This window comes from Macaca fascicularis, chromosome 20 (genome assembly GCF_037993035.2).
Source record: "Macaca fascicularis isolate 582-1 chromosome 20, T2T-MFA8v1.1".
Lineage (NCBI taxonomy): Eukaryota > Metazoa > Chordata > Mammalia > Primates > Cercopithecidae > Macaca > Macaca fascicularis.
In genome coordinates this window covers 65,430,536-65,448,428 of record NC_088394.1, presented here as the reverse complement: position 1 = coordinate 65,448,428, position 17,893 = coordinate 65,430,536, and the positions used below count along the sequence as shown (strand labels likewise).

General features: G+C 50.8%; 2 protein-coding genes across 6 annotated transcripts; one reads left to right on the top strand and one right to left on the bottom strand.

Annotated features, from left to right (window-relative positions):
• Nucleotides 1-381: 381 nt before the first annotated feature.
• NIP7 (nucleolar pre-rRNA processing protein NIP7) lies at nt 382-2,966 on the bottom strand. The gene is made up of 5 exons (XM_045381523.3): nt 2,854-2,966; nt 2,648-2,734; nt 2,408-2,546; nt 1,398-1,538; nt 382-1,183 (listed from the first exon to the last, which is right to left on the bottom strand). The coding sequence occupies exons 1-5, from the start codon at nt 2,907-2,909 to the stop codon at nt 1,064-1,066; spliced, it is 543 nt and encodes a 180-aa protein (XP_045237458.1). The 5' UTR covers nt 2,910-2,966; the 3' UTR covers nt 382-1,063.
• Nucleotides 2,967-3,170: 204 nt separating this feature from the next.
• On the top strand, nt 3,171-14,098 carry COG8 (component of oligomeric golgi complex 8). 5 transcript variants are annotated; one of them, XM_045381520.2, is made up of 6 exons: nt 3,171-3,580; nt 6,047-6,254; nt 7,712-8,539; nt 10,176-10,344; nt 11,645-11,821; nt 13,541-14,098. In XM_045381520.2, the coding sequence occupies exons 1-6, from the start codon at nt 3,186-3,188 to the stop codon at nt 13,696-13,698; spliced, it is 1,935 nt and encodes a 644-aa protein (XP_045237455.2). In that variant the 5' UTR covers nt 3,171-3,185; the 3' UTR covers nt 13,699-14,098. The 5 variants fall into 5 exon arrangements, with proteins under 5 accessions (XP_045237455.2, XP_005592436.3, XP_073883605.1 ...); XM_005592379.5 differs by having other exon boundaries at nt 11,645-11,927; XM_074027504.1 differs by lacking the exon at nt 6,047-6,254 and having other exon boundaries at nt 11,645-11,927.
• The last annotated feature ends 3,795 nt before the right edge of the window (nt 14,099-17,893 follow it).

Here is a 17,893-nt window from a genome sequence, read left to right as displayed (position 1 = left end):
CACCTTGGCCTCCCAAAGTGCTGGGATTACAGGCGTGAGCCACTGTGCCCAGCCTACAATCATGATTTCTAATTCCAAAAATCAGAATTTCTAATTCTCAGGTAGATGGCCAAAGCTATTTTTTAAGTTTTGTATCTTTTTAAACAGAAGAAAACGAACCTTATTAAAGCTGAATGACTCATTCAAGGCCATACAGCTGGTAGGTGGCAGTAGTGGGGTTTGAATACATTTTTCTTCCATACCACACACCAATTACCGTATAGAAAAATAGCTGAATTGCTCTTATTATTTTAGACAAATTTCATTTTTAAAACCCCACATGTGGTTTATTATTCTGTTATGGAAATATCTATCTTGCATATTAATAAAAAAGACAATCCCTGTTCTTTTTTTTTTTTTTTTTTTTTTGAGACGGAGTCTCACCCTGTCGCCCAGGCTGGAGTGCAGTGGCGCGATCTCGGCTCACTGCAAGCTCCGCTTCCCGGGTTCAAGCCATTCTCCTGCCTCAGCCTCCAGTATAGCTGGGACTACAGGCGCCCGCCACCGCGCCTGGCTAATTTTTGTATTTTTTTTTTTTTAGTAGAGACGGGGTTTCACCGTGTTAGCCAGGATGGTCTCGATCTCCTGACCTCGTGATCCACCCGTCTCGGCCTCCCAAAGTGCTGGGATTACAGGCGTGAGCGACCGCGCCCGGCCAATCCCTGTGTTCTTATCATGAGTTTAGAAAACGAAGTGTTATCACAGATAACAATAAGCTATTCTTGTTCCTAGTTCCAATGATTTTGAACCTATTTCTCAGAACAAGAAGCCCTCTGATTCAAATATGAAACAGAGTATTCTATTTCATCACAAACACAAAGATCTGAAACCCCATTTTTGAGCTCTCTCTGTATATAATAAGAATCCAGCCTGCATTTGTCAATGATAGAGAGTACAGTAAATAAGAAGTCCCTGAAGAGGTCAGAGTGTTGACAAAATTCAAGATGATGGTGGAGTCCACACAAACACAGGAAACAAAGCTCGGCCCTTCCACACAGCCGCCTGTCCTTGCAGTGACTTCATTTTAAGTCAACGTCTCTTCATGCCGCACATATTCCCCAACGTCTGCCTGATGAAATACCACAATCGCCATGGGGTCTACTTTTCTGCAGTCTTGTGTAGATTTTGCTGCCACCCCAAAACCCTGGGATTCAAAAGAAGAGACATTAACTCACTGAAGTCATTCAATATACCCATATTGAGGGCTGGAAATAACAAAGACAGAAAAAATACAGTTCTGGTCTTTCTGGGATTCAAAAGGTGCTGCGAATTTATTCTCTCAGTCACCCAGATTGAAAACATATCCTTCTTGAATAAAAGAGTACTTGAGTTCTGTAAGAGCTGCCATCTCTACTCACCAAAGGGATGTCTGCCATGGAGTACACCACCACGCCCTGGTACTGAGAAGTATTTTCAGTGATTCGACCCAGACCAGATTTCAACACATGGTTCCCATACAGGAACGACTGCTCTGCACCAGGCTTTATCCACACTTTATACTGTAAGAGAATTAAAATCCAAGAGACACAAAAACGTTACTATTTCTATCCATGCAGACAAACCAGCTGCTGGATCTGTGAATAATTTTCTGAAATAATTTTAGGGGAAACAGAAAGAGACTCATGTTTTCCTCAAACTGTCCATCTCCTGAACAGAAATGCAGGAAGTTGCCCAGCGCAGTGGCTCACGTTTGTAATCCCAGCACTTTGGGAAGCCGAGGCAGGTGGATCACTTGAGGCCAGGAGTTCGAGACCGGCCTGGCCAACACGGCGAAACACTGTGTCTACTAAAAACACACACAAAAATCAGCCAGGTGTGGTGGCACACACCTGTAACCCCAGCTACTCAGAAGGCTGAGGCACAAAAATCGCTGGAACCTGGAAGGCGGAGGCTGCAGTGAGATCGCACCACTGCACTCTAGCCTGGGCGACAGAGTGAAACTGTCAGGAAGAAAAAGAGAGAGAGAAATGAAAAGAAAAAAAAAGAGCAAGAAAGAAAAAGGAATTTAAAAAAAGAAATGCAAAAAGTTATTTTCTCAACTCTACAGGGATCATCTTCCATGGCCAGGTTAACAGCTCTTTTTCGGGACCCCGGTGTCTTCACTGCTGCCACTAACTTGCTTTCTGATCTCTAGCTGGGTCTGCCTAGGCTTTTCTACTTTGCTGGAGAAAACTAACACTACACAGCCCCACAGCACTCCTATCCCATAGCCCTGACCATGCCCAAGATGCAAGACCTCTGCACATCTCCATGTGCTGACACTCCTCCAAGCACACTATCAGGAACTCTGTGGGAGAAAAGCTGCCGGACAATCTGCCTAATCCTTGACTTCATCGCCCGTGGCAGAATTGGAAACCACCCCACAAACCTTGGCATAAGGTGCAAGGTAATCCAGGGCTGTGACGTGCAACCGAAACTTGTGGGTTTTAGTGAATTTTCCAAAGCAGGTCCCCAGCGACACCAGCTTGTCCCCGGAGATATTAGCGGCCAGCTTCATAATCTTCTCACTAAAAGGGTAATAGGGGAGCACCGCTGCGGATGAAGGAGGCTGGTGGGACCCAGGTCTCCCCTCCCCTGGGTCCATGCTGCCTGCCCGGCCACGCCTCACCTCACATAGTACACCCGGTCGTTGTGCAGACGGAAACAGTAGGTGCCATCGGGCCGGTCCACCAGCAGCTGAAGATTCTCCCCGATACTGAGGGCAAAAAGAGGACTGGAGACCGCGCCCGAACGGACCGGTCTAGGCACCGCGCCCCCACTCCACCCCTAGCCACCACACCCACACACTCCCGCCTCCGCCCCGCGCGCTCCTACTATTTCGCGATCTTCTCAAACATGACACGGGTCTCTTCTTCAGTCAAAGGCCGCATTTTCTCCGTGGGTTGGAACACCGGATCCTCGTGCCTCCGTAAGCGGAAACGGAAGTCGGCCGCTTGCTGCTCCCCGGCAACCCCAAAGCCTTCCTCTCTAGCCCCGTACCAATAGTTCCTCTCGCTAGCGCCCAATAGTCTGGACGACCGCCGGGGAAAGCAAGCCGACTGGATGAGAAAAGATAGAGACCGGAAATGGTCCTGTTTCTTCCTGTCCTAAATTCGGAGTCAGCGCCCCCGGTGGTCCGGAGGGGAAGTGACGTTGTTGCGGGGAAGATGGCTACCGCGGCGACTTCCCCATCGTCAGCCACGGCCTCGGCCACGGCCAGGGCCACGGCAGCGGCTCTCGGCGAGGTGGAGGATGAAGGGCTCCTGGCGTCGCTGTTCCGGGACCGCTTCCCCGAGGCCCAGTGGCGCGAGCGGCCCGATGTGGGCCGCTACCTCCGGGAGTTGAGCGGCTCGGGGCTGGAGCGGCTGCGGCGCGAGCCGGAGCGCCTGGCAGAGGAGCGGGCGCAGCTGCTGCAGCAGACACGCGACTTGGCCTTCGCCAACTACAAGACCTTCATCCGCGGCGCCGAGTGCACCGAGCGCATCCACCGCCTCTTTGGCGACGTGGAGGCATCGCTCGGCCGCCTGCTCGACCGCTTGCCCAGCTTCCAGCAGAGCTGCAGGTGCGACGCGCCTGGCGCTAAAGGGGTTTTTAACTGTAAAAGCTGACGTTTACGATGGTAGAAATAACTAACACTTATAAAGCGTTTACCACGTTCCAGGCTCTCTGCTGAGCGCCTTATTAATCCATTTAAACCTCACAACAGCCTTCGAGGTAGGTACTGTTATCCCCCCCCTTTTTTTTTCTTTTTTGAGACGGAGTCTCGCCCTGTCGCCAGGTTGGAGTGCAGTGGCGAGATCTCGGCTCGCTGCAACCTACTTCCGCCTCCCGGATTCAAGCGATTCTCCTGCCTCAGCCTCCTGAGTAGCAGGGACCACAGGGGTGCGCCACCACGCCCAGCTAATTTTTTTTGTATTTTTAGTAGAGACGGGGTTTCAGCATGTTGGCCAGGATGGTCTCCATCTTTTGACCTCGTGATCTGCCCGCCTCGGCCTCCCAAAGCGCTGGGATTACAGGCGTGAGCCGCCGCACCCAGCCCTGTTATTTTCATTTTACATATGGGCAAGTCAAGACAGAGATTAGTGATGTCTAAGGACACAGCTAGGAGGTTGCGAATTCAGAACTGATGACCCAGGAGCATATCCCTCCCTCGAAGGGCTGTTGTGGGCACTAAAGAAAAAGGATTCATGCAAAGCTCTTATTATCGGGTCTGACATAGTTAACATTATAGGTGTGAGCTGAATATATGTGTACATTTGTATACTTATTTTATACGAAAGCTTGGACCAGAGGTCATCTGCTTCAAAACTTCCATTGACGGGAAGTCGACAAGGAAATCCTCCCATTTGAGGGCATCAGATATCAAAACGCCTCTCCTTTTGGACGTCTGGATGCGGTGGCTCAGCCTGTAATCCCAGCACTTTGGGAGCCTGAGACTTGAGCCCAGGAGTTCGAGAGCAGCCTGACCAACATAGCAAAACCCTGTCTCTACACAATAAAAAATTAGCTGGGCGTGGTGGCGTGCGCCTGTAGTCCCAGCTATACAGGAGGTTGAGGTGGGAGGGTCAGTTGGGCCCGATTGTGCCACCGCACTCCAGTTTGGGAGGTCGAGGATGCAGTGGGCTGTGATTGTGCCACTGCATTCCAGACTGGGTGACAGAGTGAAACTCTGTCTTAAAAAAAGAAAAAAAGCCCGGGTGCTTTGGCTCATGCCTGTAATCCCAGCACTTTGAGAGGCCAAGGCAGGCGGATCACGAGGTCAAGAGATCGAGGCCATCCTGGCCAACATGCTGAAACCCCATCTCTACTAAAAATAAAACAATTAGCTGGGTGTGGTGGGGAGCACTTGTAATCCCAGCTACTTGGGAGGCTGAGGCAGGAGAATTACTTGAACCTGGGAGGCGGAGGTTGCAGTGAGCCAAGATGGTGCATGCCAGAGCACTGCAGCCTGGTGACAGAGCAAGACTCCGTCTCAAAAAAAAAAAAAAGTCCTTTGTGAGTCATATTCTGTCTCCATAGATCCTCAGTCCATTATCCTTAGTTCTGCCTTCCAGCCTTTCATGATTAAAGTTTAATTTTTCTTTTAAGCCTTTGGATATCTGACAGCAGCTTTTGTACCCTTCCATGCTCCAGAGTAGACAAGGGACTTGATAAAGCAGGTCTCTGCAAATATAGAGAAGTGTTGAAAGTAGACTGTGGCAGGAGCTATGGTTGAACATTAGCACAGGAGAAGATGAAGACCTGAGGGAATATGGGGAAAGGTGGTAGATTCTAGGCTAGTTAGTGCTTCATTATGAAAATAATGATAGCTATTGTTAAATATTTAACTCTGTGTCTTTTACTATTTTTACTCTGATGCATTTGCTCTGTTTCAAGTTCTGTGTTAAATGCTTCCCACGCATCATCTCATTTCTTACATCCTTGTGAGGAGGGTCCTATGTACTTTTTTTTTTTTTTCCCCGAGATGGAGTCTTGCTCTGTTGGCCAGGCTGGAGTACAGGGGCGCCATCTCTGTTCACTGCAACCTCCACCTCCTGGGTTCAAGTGATTCTCCTACTCAGCTTCCCGAGTAGCTGGGACTACAGGCACGCGCCACCACGCCTGGCTAATTTTTTATATTTTTAGTAGAGATGGGGTTTTACTTGAACCCCTGGCCTCAAGTGATCCGCCTGTCTCGGCCTCCCAAAGTGCTGGGATTACAGGCATGAGCCACCGCGCCCGGCCCTATATACTGTTTTACCAATGAGGAAATAGGTTCAGAGAGGCCAAGTACCTTGCCACAGCCAGCCAGTGGCATATCTGGATTTCTGTCTATTAGATTTATTAATTGTATGTTTTTGGACAAGTTGCTTAACCTCTCTGGGATTAAAAATTTCCTCAATTGTAATAATGCTTACCTTATAGGTGGGGTGTGAGGAATAAATCAGATAGATCATCCAGCCCAATGTTCATAGCAGGTGCTTGGTAACTGTAGCTAAGGTTTTGGTACAGAGCAGTGAAGGACCAACATTCTCCTGATTATTACTAGGAACTTTGTGAAGGAAGCCGAGGAGATCAGCTCCAACCGTCGGATGAATAGTCTGACCCTAAACCGGCACACAGAAATTTTAGAAATACTGGAGATTCCTCAGCTCATGGACACCTGTGTCCGGAACAGTTATTATGAAGAGGCCCTGGAGCTTGCAGCCTATGTACGCCGACTGGAGAGGAAATACTCTTCCATCCCTGTCATCCAGGTAGCCAGCTTACCCAGAGAGGACTCAAAGTAATGTTCTTGTAATCATTTATTCTGTGGTCAGGACTGAAGCTTTAGGTAGAAACCCTTGCATGTTTCATATCAGTTTCTGAAAACATTCATTTATTCAAAATACATATTAATCACGTGCCAAGCACTGCTCTATATGCTGGGGATACATTGTGAATAAAGTGGTCCTGGCTCTCATGCAGCTTATGTGCTAATGGGAAGTCTGATAATTGACAAAGAAATAAATGATATCATTTCAGATAGTGGTGTCTGATTAAAAAAACAAAATGGGGAATGGGATAGAGGGAGTCTAGGGTAGGTTTCTTTAGGTAGGGTGATCAAGACAGACTCTTCTGGGGAGGTAACACTTAAGCTGAGACCTAAGTGAGAAGAAGGAGCCAGCCCACAAAGATCTGAGGAGAGAGCAAACCAGAAAGTGCGAAGAACAAGTGGAGAGGGCTGAAGTGGGCAGAAATTGAGGTATTTAAGGGATACAGAGGCAGCCAGAGTTAATGGATTGTAGCAGTGGGAGAGCATAAGGAAGCAGGTGAAGATGGAGAACCAGGTAAGGCCACCAGTATAAGTCCCAATGAGTGGTTGGAATTTTCTCGATTGCAGTGGGAAGTCACTGGAGGGTTTTAAGCTTTTTTTTTTTTTTTTTTGAGACAGAGTTGCTCTGTCGCCCAGGCTGGAGTGCAGTGGCGTGACCTCGGCTCGCTGCAACCAACATTTATCTCCCAGGTTCAGGTGATTCTCTTGCCTCTGCCTCCCGAGTAACTGGGATTACAGGCCTGCGCCACCACACCCACCTACTTTTTGTATTTTTATTTTATTTTATTTTATTTTTTTTGAGATGGAGTCTCACTGTGTCGCCCAGGCTGGAGTGCAGTGGCTGGATCTCGGCTCACTGCAAGCTCCCCCTCCCCGGTTTACGCCATTCTCCTGCCTCAGCCTCCTGAGTAGCTGGGACTACAGGCGCCCGCCACCTCGCCCAGCTAGTTTTTTTGTATTTTTTTAGTAGAGACGGGCTTTCACCATGTTAGCCAGGATGGTCTCAATCTCCTGACCTCGTGATCCGCCCGCCTCGGCCTCCCAAAGTGCTGGGATTACAGGCTTGAGTCACCGCGCCCGGCCTTACTTTTTGTATTTTTAGTAGAGACGGGGTTTCACCATGTTGGCCAGACTGGTCTCAAACTCCTGACCTCAAGTGATCCGCCTGCCCACGGTGCTGGAATTACAGGTGTGAGCCACTGCACCTGGCCAGGTTTTAAGCTTTTTAAGCAAGAGAGTTAACCTGATCTTTGTTGGTGAACCTACAGGCATCAGCTTTAGGAAATTACTTCATATTTCAGGAAAGCCATGGGAATGTTGGTCTGCAGTCTTCAGGGTTAGGGGAGTGGGTTCTAGAGAGCATCCTTCCCAGCACAGTGTGACTCTATGTATTGTCAGGGCATCGTGAACGAAGTGCGCCAGTCCATGCAGCTGATGCTGAGCCAGCTGATCCAGCAACTGAGGACCAACATCCAGCTCCCCGCCTGCCTCCGTGTCATTGGCTACCTGCGGCGCATGGATGTCTTCACTGAGGCTGAGTTGAGGGTGAAGTTTCTTCAGGCCCGAGATGCTTGGCTCCGGTCCATCCTGACTGCCATTCCTAATGATGATCCCTATTTCCATATCACAAAAACCATCGAGGCCTGCCGTGTCCATCTCTTTGATATCATCACCCAGTACCGTGCCATCTTCTCAGATGAGGACCCACTGCTGCCCCCTGCCGTGGGTGAGCACACCGTGAATGAGAGTGCCATCTTCCATGGCTGGGTGCTACAGAAAGTCTCACAGTTCCTGCAGGTGCTGGAGACCGACCTTTACCGGGGCATAGGCGGCCGCCTGGACTCTCTGCTGGGCCAGTGCATGTACTTTGGGCTGTCCTTCAGCCGGGTGGGAGCTGATTTCCGCGGTCAGTTGGCTCCTGTTTTCCAGCGGGTGGCCATCAGCACTTTCCAGAAAGCAATTCAGGAAACAGTGGAGAAATTCCAGGAAGAAATGAACTCCTACACACTCATCTCAGCTCCACCCATCCTGGGCACCAGTAACATGCCTACTGTTGTGCCAGCCACCCAGCCAGGGACGCTGCAGCCACCCATGGTGCTCCTAGATTTCCCACCCCTCGCCTGCTTCCTCAACAGTATTCTGGTCGCCTTCAATGATCTGCGCCTCTGCTGCCCTGTGGCCCTGGCGCAGGATGTGACTGGGGCCTTGGAAGATGCCCTTGCCAAGGTGAGCACATTCTGTTGGTTTTCGGCTACTCTGGGCCTTCTCTGGTAATGGGTGGCCAGATTTTTGTAATAAACCCGTCTATTTGACAGTGGTGTCTGCTGACATGGAGAGGTTTAGTGTGGTGTTGGAGGTTCTCCTGGTTGAAAAGCTCTGGTCAGTTGCCCTTCATGGGACCTAGGACAGTCCATGAAGTGACTTGCCTATAGTAACAATTCAGTAATGCACGTATTAGCTTTCTAGTGCTGTGTAACAAATTCCTAGAAACTTAGCTTCCAGCAACACATTTATTACTTCCCAGTTTTGGTGGGTCAGGAGTCCAGTCTCAGCACAACTGGGTCCTCTCTGCTCAGGGTCTTACAGGGTTGCCATCAAGGTGTTGGCTGGCCTATGGTCTCATCTGGAGGTTGGGGCTCCATTTCAGACTCATTCAAGTTGGCAGGGGTCAGTTCCTTGCAATTGCAGAACTGAAGCTTTAGCTCCTAGAGGCTGTCTACTCCATAGGCAACTGACAACATGGCTGTTTGCTTCCTCAAAGCCAGCAGGAGAGCTTCTCTCTTGCTTGAGTCTCTTCTTTTAGGTACCTCCTTTCAAAAGATTCATTTGATTAAGTCAGACGATTAGGGACTTTAATTACATCTGCAAAACCCTTCACCTTTAGCATATTTTTTTTTAATGTGTTTTATTTTATGGAGAGAGAGTGTCTCCCTATGTTGCCTAGGCTGGTCTCAAACTCCTGGACTCAAGTGATCCTCCTGCTTCAGCCCCTCAAAGTGTGAGATTACAGGTGTGAGTCACTTGAACCCAGGAAGTCCAGCACCAGAGTCTGTGTTCTTACCCTGTCGCTATACCACATGTCTGTAGTGTCAGCTAGGCTGCTCTGTTGGTTTTGAAACCTCTCTTTCCTAGCTGTTTTCTTCTAGTTTTCCAGTGGTTCTAGCTTTCTGGAACCTCAGGGGCCTTAGCGGAAACCTCATATAGTTTTGCTTCATTTTCCTGGATCCAGCACAGTTCTGGTTGGTCCTCTATGGAAGTTAAGAACCATGTATTGGGCCAAGCGCAGTGGCTCACACCTGAAATGCCAACACTTTGGGAGGCTGAAGCAGGAGGATCTCTTGAAGCCAGGAGCTCTAGACCAGCCTGGGCAACAAAACAAGACCCTGTCTCTACACAAAATTTTAAAACTTAGCCAGGCGTGATGGTGCATGCCTGCAGCCCCAGCTACTTGGGAGGCTACGGTGGGAGTATTCCTTGAGCCCAGGAGTTTGAAGCTACAGTGAGCTACGATGGTGCCACTGCACTCCAGCATAGGTGACAGAGCAAAATTGTGTCTCTGAAAAAAAAAAAAAAAACCAAAACCATGTATTCTCTATAGTTTTATGACACTCCTCCACTAGAACTGGAAACTACACCCATAATGTAACAAGTTGGGTCTGAACTTCACATTAATAAAGTGACACAATTGTGGAGAATGACCATAATTTTGAGTTTAAATGAGACAGTAAAATAATGTACTGTTAAATTAGTTTGTTCAAGAAAACTTGAGGGGGGGGTATACCTTTTTTTTGCCTAGTTTCACGCACTGCTGTCTCAGTGGTGATAGGCTGTCCCAGTGATTGATGGTGCCCTTGTCTCTTAGGTAACTAAAATAATCCTGGCCTTCCATCGCGCTGAAGAGACTGCCTTCAGCAGAGGGGAGCAAGAGCTCTTCGTCCAGTTCTGCACTGTCTTTCTGGAAGACCTTGTTCCGTATTTAAATCGCTGTCTCCAAGTCCTTTTTCCACCAGCTCAGATAGCACAGACTTTAGGTAAGAAAGAAAATTTTGTAAACTGCCTTACTGATGTGTAATTCACATACTAAATAATTCACCCATTTGTGTAAGTCAGTGTTTAGTAAATATGAATCCAATTTTAGAATATTTCCATCACTCCAAAAAGATCCTTCATGCACATTTGTAGTCATTCCTCGACAGCATCCTTAGCCCCTGGCAACCTACTTTCTGTTGCCATAGATTTGCTTTTTGTGGACATTTCATAAAAATGGAATCATACATTATATGGCTGTATCTGGCTAAGTGGAAGAAGCCAGTCACAAAAGAACCACATACGTATGATTCCATTTATGTGAAATGTCTAGAGAAAGGGTTTTTAAAGTCTTTTTTTTTTTTTTTTTTTTTTGAGGTGGAGTCTCGCTCTGTTGCCAGGCTGGAGTGCAGTGGCACAGTCTTGGCTCACTGCAACTTCCACCTCCCGGGTTCAAGCAGTTCTCCTGCCTCAGCCTCCCGAGTAGCTGAGACTACAGGCTCGCACCACCACGCCCAGCTAATTTTTGTATTTTAGTAGAGACGAGGTTTCACCACGTTGGCCAGGATGGTCTCGATATCTTGACTTGTGATCTGCCTGCCTCTGCCTCCCTAAGTGCTGGGATTACAGGTGTGAGCCATCGCGCCCGTCCTAAAGTCTTTTTTCCAATTCACTTTCACGTCCTCGTCCCCTTGTGATGGGAGAAGGGCTTGGTTGAGGCGCAACTTCCCAAAGGGCAATGGGTCAGTGCATCACACCTGCAAAGCCTGGCTGCCCTCCACTTTTCCCCTGGGGCTCCCTGAGGTCTGGATTCCTGCTGCAGGCGCCCAACAGTGCTGCTCCATTACCTTCTGCTTCACAGTATAGCTTCCTGTTCCCTATGACAAAGGTGGTTTTTGCTGTATTGAAATACAGTAATTGATGACTGGGCGCAGTGGTTCATGCCTGTAATCCCAGCACTTTGGGAGGCCGAGGCGGATGGATCACCTGAGGTCGGGAGTTTGAGACCAGCCTGGCCAACATAGTAAAACCCCGTCTCTACTAAAAATACAAATATTAGCCTGGCTTGGTGGCAGGCGCCTGTGATCCCAGCTACCACGGAGGCTGAGGCATGAGACCTGCTTGAACCTGGGAGGCAGAGGTTGCAGTGAGCAGCGATCATGCCACTGCACTCCAGCCTGGGCGACGGAGCGAGGCTGTCTCAAAAAAAAAAAAAGTAATTGCTTCTGTTTTTTCTCCTTAAACTTCTATATTGAATTTTATTAATGACTTTTTTCCATTTTGCTTTCCCCACGTCTGGGGCAGGCATTCCTCCCACTCAGCTCTCCAAGTATGGAAACCTCGGGCATGTGAACATCGGCGCCATTCAAGAGCCCCTCGCCTTTATCCTGCCAAAGAGAGAGACGCTCTTCACCCTGGATGACCAGGCGCTGGGGCCTGAGCTCACAGCTCCAGCACCAGAGCCTCCCTCCGAGGAGCCACGCCTGGATCCCGCGCGCCCAGCCTGCCCGGAGGGAGGGCGAGAGGAGGTGGACGTGGAACCGCCCAGCGTGGGGCCCTAGCCGGCGTCCCCAGCCTCCAGAACGCGGTGCGTGCGGTACCCGGCGCGGGGCTGGGGGACAAGGTTGCGTCGCCCTGGAAGGCCCAGGGCGGGCTCGGGAGGGAGGAAGACGCTGCCGGCAGGAGAGCGGAAGGGGGCGGTGCTCACTCCAGGTCTGGGCAGGAAGTGGGGGATCCAGCCGCTTCCTTGCTGTGCGCTGGCTGACGGCGCTTCCCGGCGTGCCCTGTGCTGCGGCCGGAAGGGGCGGGCCGGGTTACTGCTGCAGGGGCCGCCATGGCCCGGCTGTGGGGCGCGCTGAGCCTGGGGCCGGCCTGGGCGGCAGTGCCGTGGGCAGGGGCGGCAGCCGTCGGTACCCGGGCCTGCAGCTCCACGGCCGCCCCGGACGGCGTCGAGTGCCCTGCGCTCCGGCGCTCCTACTGGCGCCACCTGAGGTGCCTGGTACTGGGTCCTCCCGAACCGCCGTTCCCGCACGTGTGCCAGGTCGGGGACCCGGTGCTGCGCGGCGTGGCGGCCCCGGTAGAGCGGGCGCAGTTGGGTGGGCCCGAGCTGCAGCGGCTGACGCAGCGGCTGGTCCAGGTGATGCGGCGGCGGCGCTGCGTGGGCCTAAGCGCGCCGCAGCTGGGGGTGCCGCTGCAGGTGCTGGCGCTGGAGCTGCCCGAGGCGCTGTGTCGCGAGTGCCCGCCGCGCCAGCGCGCGCTTCGACAGATGGAGCCCTTCCCCCTGCGCGTGTTCGTGAACCCCAGCCTGCGGGTGCTGGACAGCCGTCTGGTCACCTTCCCCGAGGGCTGCGAGAGCGTCGCCGGCTTCCTGGCCTGCGTGCCCCGCTTCCAGGCGGTGCAGATCTCAGGTGCGGGCGGCGGGGCCGGGGCGGCTGGAGCAGCGCGCGAGTCTTTTCCGCCCAACTCTGGCGAGAGCGCGGAAGTGGTCGCGGTTCATCTGCCGTACCTCCCGCAGGAACGAAGTGGGACGCGGGAGCGTACAGGTCTCAGGACGGATAGAAGCTCTTGTGGGGCAGAGCCCGCTCAGGACGCAGGGGCGAGGAGGAGTCTCCTAATTCTTGACAGCCTGGCGTCTTTTTGCTCCCTTGCTTTCTGAAGCAAACACTCTCTTCGGCGCTAGTTAGATCCGCCACGGTGGAGTTGGAGAAGTGGGGATTGGCCCCCCAGCCTGGCCCAGCCCGGGGCGCTAAGCCATTCCCCGCGTGGTACCACAGGATGTCTCGCGGAATGCGGGCTCTGCTGGGGTCGGGGTGATTGTTCCTGCAGAGCAAGCTCGTCGGTTGAAGAGGGTCAGAAAAACAGTGGGGTCTTAAGCTGCAGAACGTCTGTTAGGAGTTGAGAGCCCACGGATACCTCAGAAACGGGAGGAGTGTTCGGAAGGGTCGCACCGTAGGAAGATGATTTCTCATCTCAGCTCTACAGTGAGCTCCATAACCTAATTACCAGAGTTGGGAACCAGGTTGAACACTTGGTAATGGGCCGATGTGAGGCACGTTTTCCAGTTAGGAGAGGAGCTGCTGTCTACATTTGCCGTCTGCTGTTGCCTCTTGTCAGTGGGAACAGCCAGGTGCAGGGGTGAGGAGGTTGGGGATGATGCAGTTCAGCTGTTCCCACTCACCAGGGCTGTAACTTGCTTTGCAGGGCTGGACCCCAATGGAGAACAGGTGGCGTGGCAGGCGAGCGGGTGGGCAGCCCGCATCATCCAGCACGAGATGGACCACCTGCAGGGCTGCCTGTTTATTGACAAAATGGACAGCAGGACATTCACAAACGTCTATTGGATGGAGGTGAATGACTAAAGCTTTGCTACTGGGGCTGAGGATTTCGGATACCAAGACGCACACACTTCCGCTTTGACCTGGGCACGTCTTACTTCGCATCAACTTGGATGGCTTGCATATGACAGGAAACTGGACTGCCAAGGCATGGCAGACTGAGCTGGAGGAAGATGTCAGAAATGTTTGCCCTGAAATCAGCTATGAACGGAATGTTGTTTACAACTTGAGGAGAAAAATCACCCCCAAAGGAGTGGACGTTTCCTGACAATTCTGTATGGAGGAAGGTGGGGTAACTGCATTCGTCTGCAGTAGACACGAGTTCCTCGGACCTGTATAATCTCCCAAAGCCAAGGTTTGGTAATAATGTAGCCCCTAAATACTGAAACCTGTCTTTAAAAATGCAGGTAAGCGTGTGATTGGCCATTTGTGCCGAGTTCTTATTTTTACAGAGGGCTTGTGGCCTTGGACGCCAGTTTGCTTATGGAAATGAAACAGGACAGAATCGTCCCTGCTCAAGGAAGTGTTTAATGACAGCACGAGTGTAAATGAGTGCCCACACATTTTAACAGCCTTGGGCAGGATTTTGCTGCTGACATCTCTAGAGCAGCTGGTTCTTGGCTCATTCTTGGGTTAGAGGCCATGGATCAGGGCTAGGGGCAGGGGTGACAATTGAGAAGTGCAGTGAGCTTCCTTTAAAAATTGGGACAGACACAGCAGGACTAGTACTTCCTGGTTATACACTTTTTTTGTAAAAATGAATTAACGTCTCACCAACCAGTGTGTAGATTTAAGTGTCTGCCAGGCGGGGTGGCTCACGCCTGTAATCTCAGCACTTTGGGAGGGTGGGGCGGGTGAATCACGAGGTCAGGAGTTCAAGAACAGCCTGGCCAAGATGGTGAAACCCTGTCTCTCCTAAAAATACAGAAATTAGCCAGGCGTGGTGGCAAGCGCCTGTAATCCCAGCTACTCATGTAGCCAAGGCAGAGAATTGCTTGAACCCAAGAGGCGGAGGTAGCAGTGAGCCAGGATCATGCCACTGCACTCCAGCCTGGGTGACAGAACAAGACTCAAAGGATGATTCTGACTGTAGAGTTTTCTTTTTTTTTCTGTCTCAAAAAAAAAAAAAAGTGTCAGAGGTGTCTTTGTCAAGAGGTGAAGGAACTCCAGTTTTATTTATTCTTTGATTTTTTTTTTTTTTTTAAAGATAGAGACGGGGGTCTCACTGTGTTGCCCAGGCTGGTCTCAAATTCCTGGTCTCAGGCAATCCTTCTGCCTTGGCCTCCCAAAGTGTGGGATCACAGTTGTGAGCCACAGTACCCAGCCAAACTCCGGTTTTAGTTAAATTGTTTCACCTTTTTTTTTTTTTTGAGACGGAGTCTCGCTCTGTCGCCCAGGCTGGAGTGCAGTGGCCGGATCTCAGCTCACTGCAAGCTCCGCCTCCCGGGTTTACGCCATTCTCCTGCCTCAGCCTCCCGAGTAGCTGGGACTATAGGCGCCCGCCACCTCGCCCGGCTACTTTTTGTATTTTTTAGTAGAGACGGGGTTTCACCGTGTTAGCCAGGATGGTCTTGATCTCCTGACCTCGTGATCCGCCCGTCTCAGCCTCCCCAAGTGCTGGGATTACAGGCTTGAGCCACCGCTCCCGGCCCCGTTTCACCTCATTTTTATGCTGAGTTTTGTAAAGTAGGTATTCTTGCTAAACAGAGTCCTCAAAATCAAACTATACAAGTAATAGGAAGTCCAGTAGCTTTTTAGAGAAAATGTGTTGTAAATGGCAGTTAAATGAACCCAGGAAAGACCCGTTCTTCCCTATGGCTTTCTTTGAGGCCCCATGAGGCCAAGCAGAAGCAAACTGGCTCTAGGTGCAGCCTGACTTTGAAAAGGAATCCCGGCCGGGCTTGGTGGCTCATGCTGGTAATCCCAGTACTTTGGGAGGCCAAGGCGGGCAGATCACCTGAGGTCAGGAGTTCAAGACCAGCCTGACCAACATGGCGAAACCTTGTTTTTACTAAAAATACAGAAACTAGCTGGGCGTGGTGGTGGGCGCCTGTAATTCCAGCTACTTCGGAGGCTGAGGCAGGAGAATCGCTCGAACCTGTGAGGCAGAGGTTGCAGTGGGCTGAGATCTTGCCACTCTACTCCAGCCTGGCGACAGAGACTCCGTCTCAAAAAAAAAAAAAAAGGGAATCCCAACCAGGTACTGGTGCAAGGTCAGAGATGCGGCCAATGGGGAGATTGGTAGAAAGCTCATTGCTACTGAAAACATAGGTCTTTAGGAAAATTAGAATTCAGTGAGCCTCCTTTCATTTCAGAAGCTCTTGCAGGGGGCTATGGTGACATTTTGATGCTTATAGTCTGAGGTTAACGCCTTTGTGGTGGGCATTGGTAGCAATAAAATGCAAATTTTATTGCATTTCCAGTAAAATCTCCTCCATTTCCAGCAGGAAGCACTCACAAAAAACACATGTACACGTCAATATTATGAGCTAATCAAAGTTTTAGAAATCACCTTCCACAGTGAAAGCCAGTGTAGGCAGAAGGTTTAGAACAGAATCCCTAGGTAGAGAAGTGAATTTCAGAGCATTTCAGGGACGAAACTCCTCTGCATGTGTCAGCATGTTTAACATGGATGATGGCACGTTGTGTGCTGGCAGCGAGTCTGAGGCCACTGTCCAAGGTTCAGCACCAGTGGTTCCTGTTGCTGGTCATGGAGAGAGAGAAGTGGAAAGACAGGTGTCTTTACGCTCTAACTAGAGCACAGGGATGGACCATAGCTGCACTAACCTTTCTTTTTTTTTTTTTTTTTTTTTGAGACTGAGTCTGGCTCTGTCGCCCAGGCTGGAGTGCAGTGGCCGGATCTCAGCTCACTGCAAGCTCCGCCTCCCGGGTTTACGCCATTCTCCTGCCTCAGCCTCCCGAGTAGCTGGGACCACAGGCGCCCGCCACTTCGCCCGGCTAGTTTTTTTGTATTTTTTAGTAGAGATGGGGTTTCACCGTGTTAGCCAGGATGGTCTCGATCTCCTGACCTCGTGATCCGCCCGTCTCGGCCTCCCAAAGTGCTGGGATTACAGGCTTGAGCCACCGCGCCTGGCCTAACCTTTCTTAACCCCTAGTATTTGTTAAGGTGTTTAAGCAGTAGGAATGAGGAAACAAAAGTTCTGATTCAAGTAAATGTAACTAGAAGTTAAAAATTTAAAAACGTGTAAGCTCACTGAAGTGAAGCTTTGTAGACACGCTTCATTTCCTGGGGGCTTGGGGTACATAACCAAGAACTTAAACGAGTGCCCCCAAGCCACGAAGATCCCAGCTGCTGTGCTTGAGGGGTAACCCGTCAGCACTGGAGCCAAGTCTTGGAGCTACTGGTCCAAAGTTAGCTCACTTCTGCAGAGGCTTCGAACCAGAGCGAAGAAACGGCCCAATGCAAGGCCAGTGTGAGCCAAGAGCTGGCCATGTAATCAGTTCTGGCCCAGCCAGGTTTGAAAGGTAGAGAGGTACTGGGTTTTGGCGAAGGAGGCTTGGAACAAAGCCCTTTTCCCAGGCTACAAGCTTCATTTACTAGGCCAGGTCTTTCTGTGTGAATGTGCTTTGACTTAGGTCTGTTCATATGCATGGGGTAAATGTGGGACAGCCTCTGCAGCTTCACTGCCTGCCGGACACATGTCCGGGGCTGCCAGCTCTGGGCCCTTGGTGTCTGTTGGGGGTCACAAACTGAAATGGCCACAGGGGCTATCTGGGCAGGCAACACAGATGAGTGGGGAGGGGGCCCCTTTCTGCACAGAGCAGCCTCTACTCAGTGGCCACGGACAGGCTGCCTGCCCCATGAGGATGCAGGCCCAACATAGCCTAATTTGATCTTCTAGAAGTCAGAATTCTGAATTTTTATGTCAACTTTGAATTTTTAAATGTTAGCGGCAGACCAAACAGCTGTAGGACGGGTCTGGCACGCAGGGCTCTCCTTTGCAGTCTCTGATCTGCAGGCCGAACAACGGCGAGAACTATCTGGATCCCAAACACCCCCAGCCAAACTTCTGAGGCCTTAAGGGGAGGTTGCCTTGCACACCTGACTGGAGAACAGGCCTGAGAACCGCAGCGTTCCTGTTTCCTGCTCTGCTTTAGAAGAGAGAGCAGAGAGAAAACCAGAGGCTCTTTTAATTGGAGGTAAGGGTGGTCCTTCAGAGTCCCAGGCAAGAGTCAAAGATGAGATCACTCGGGTGGC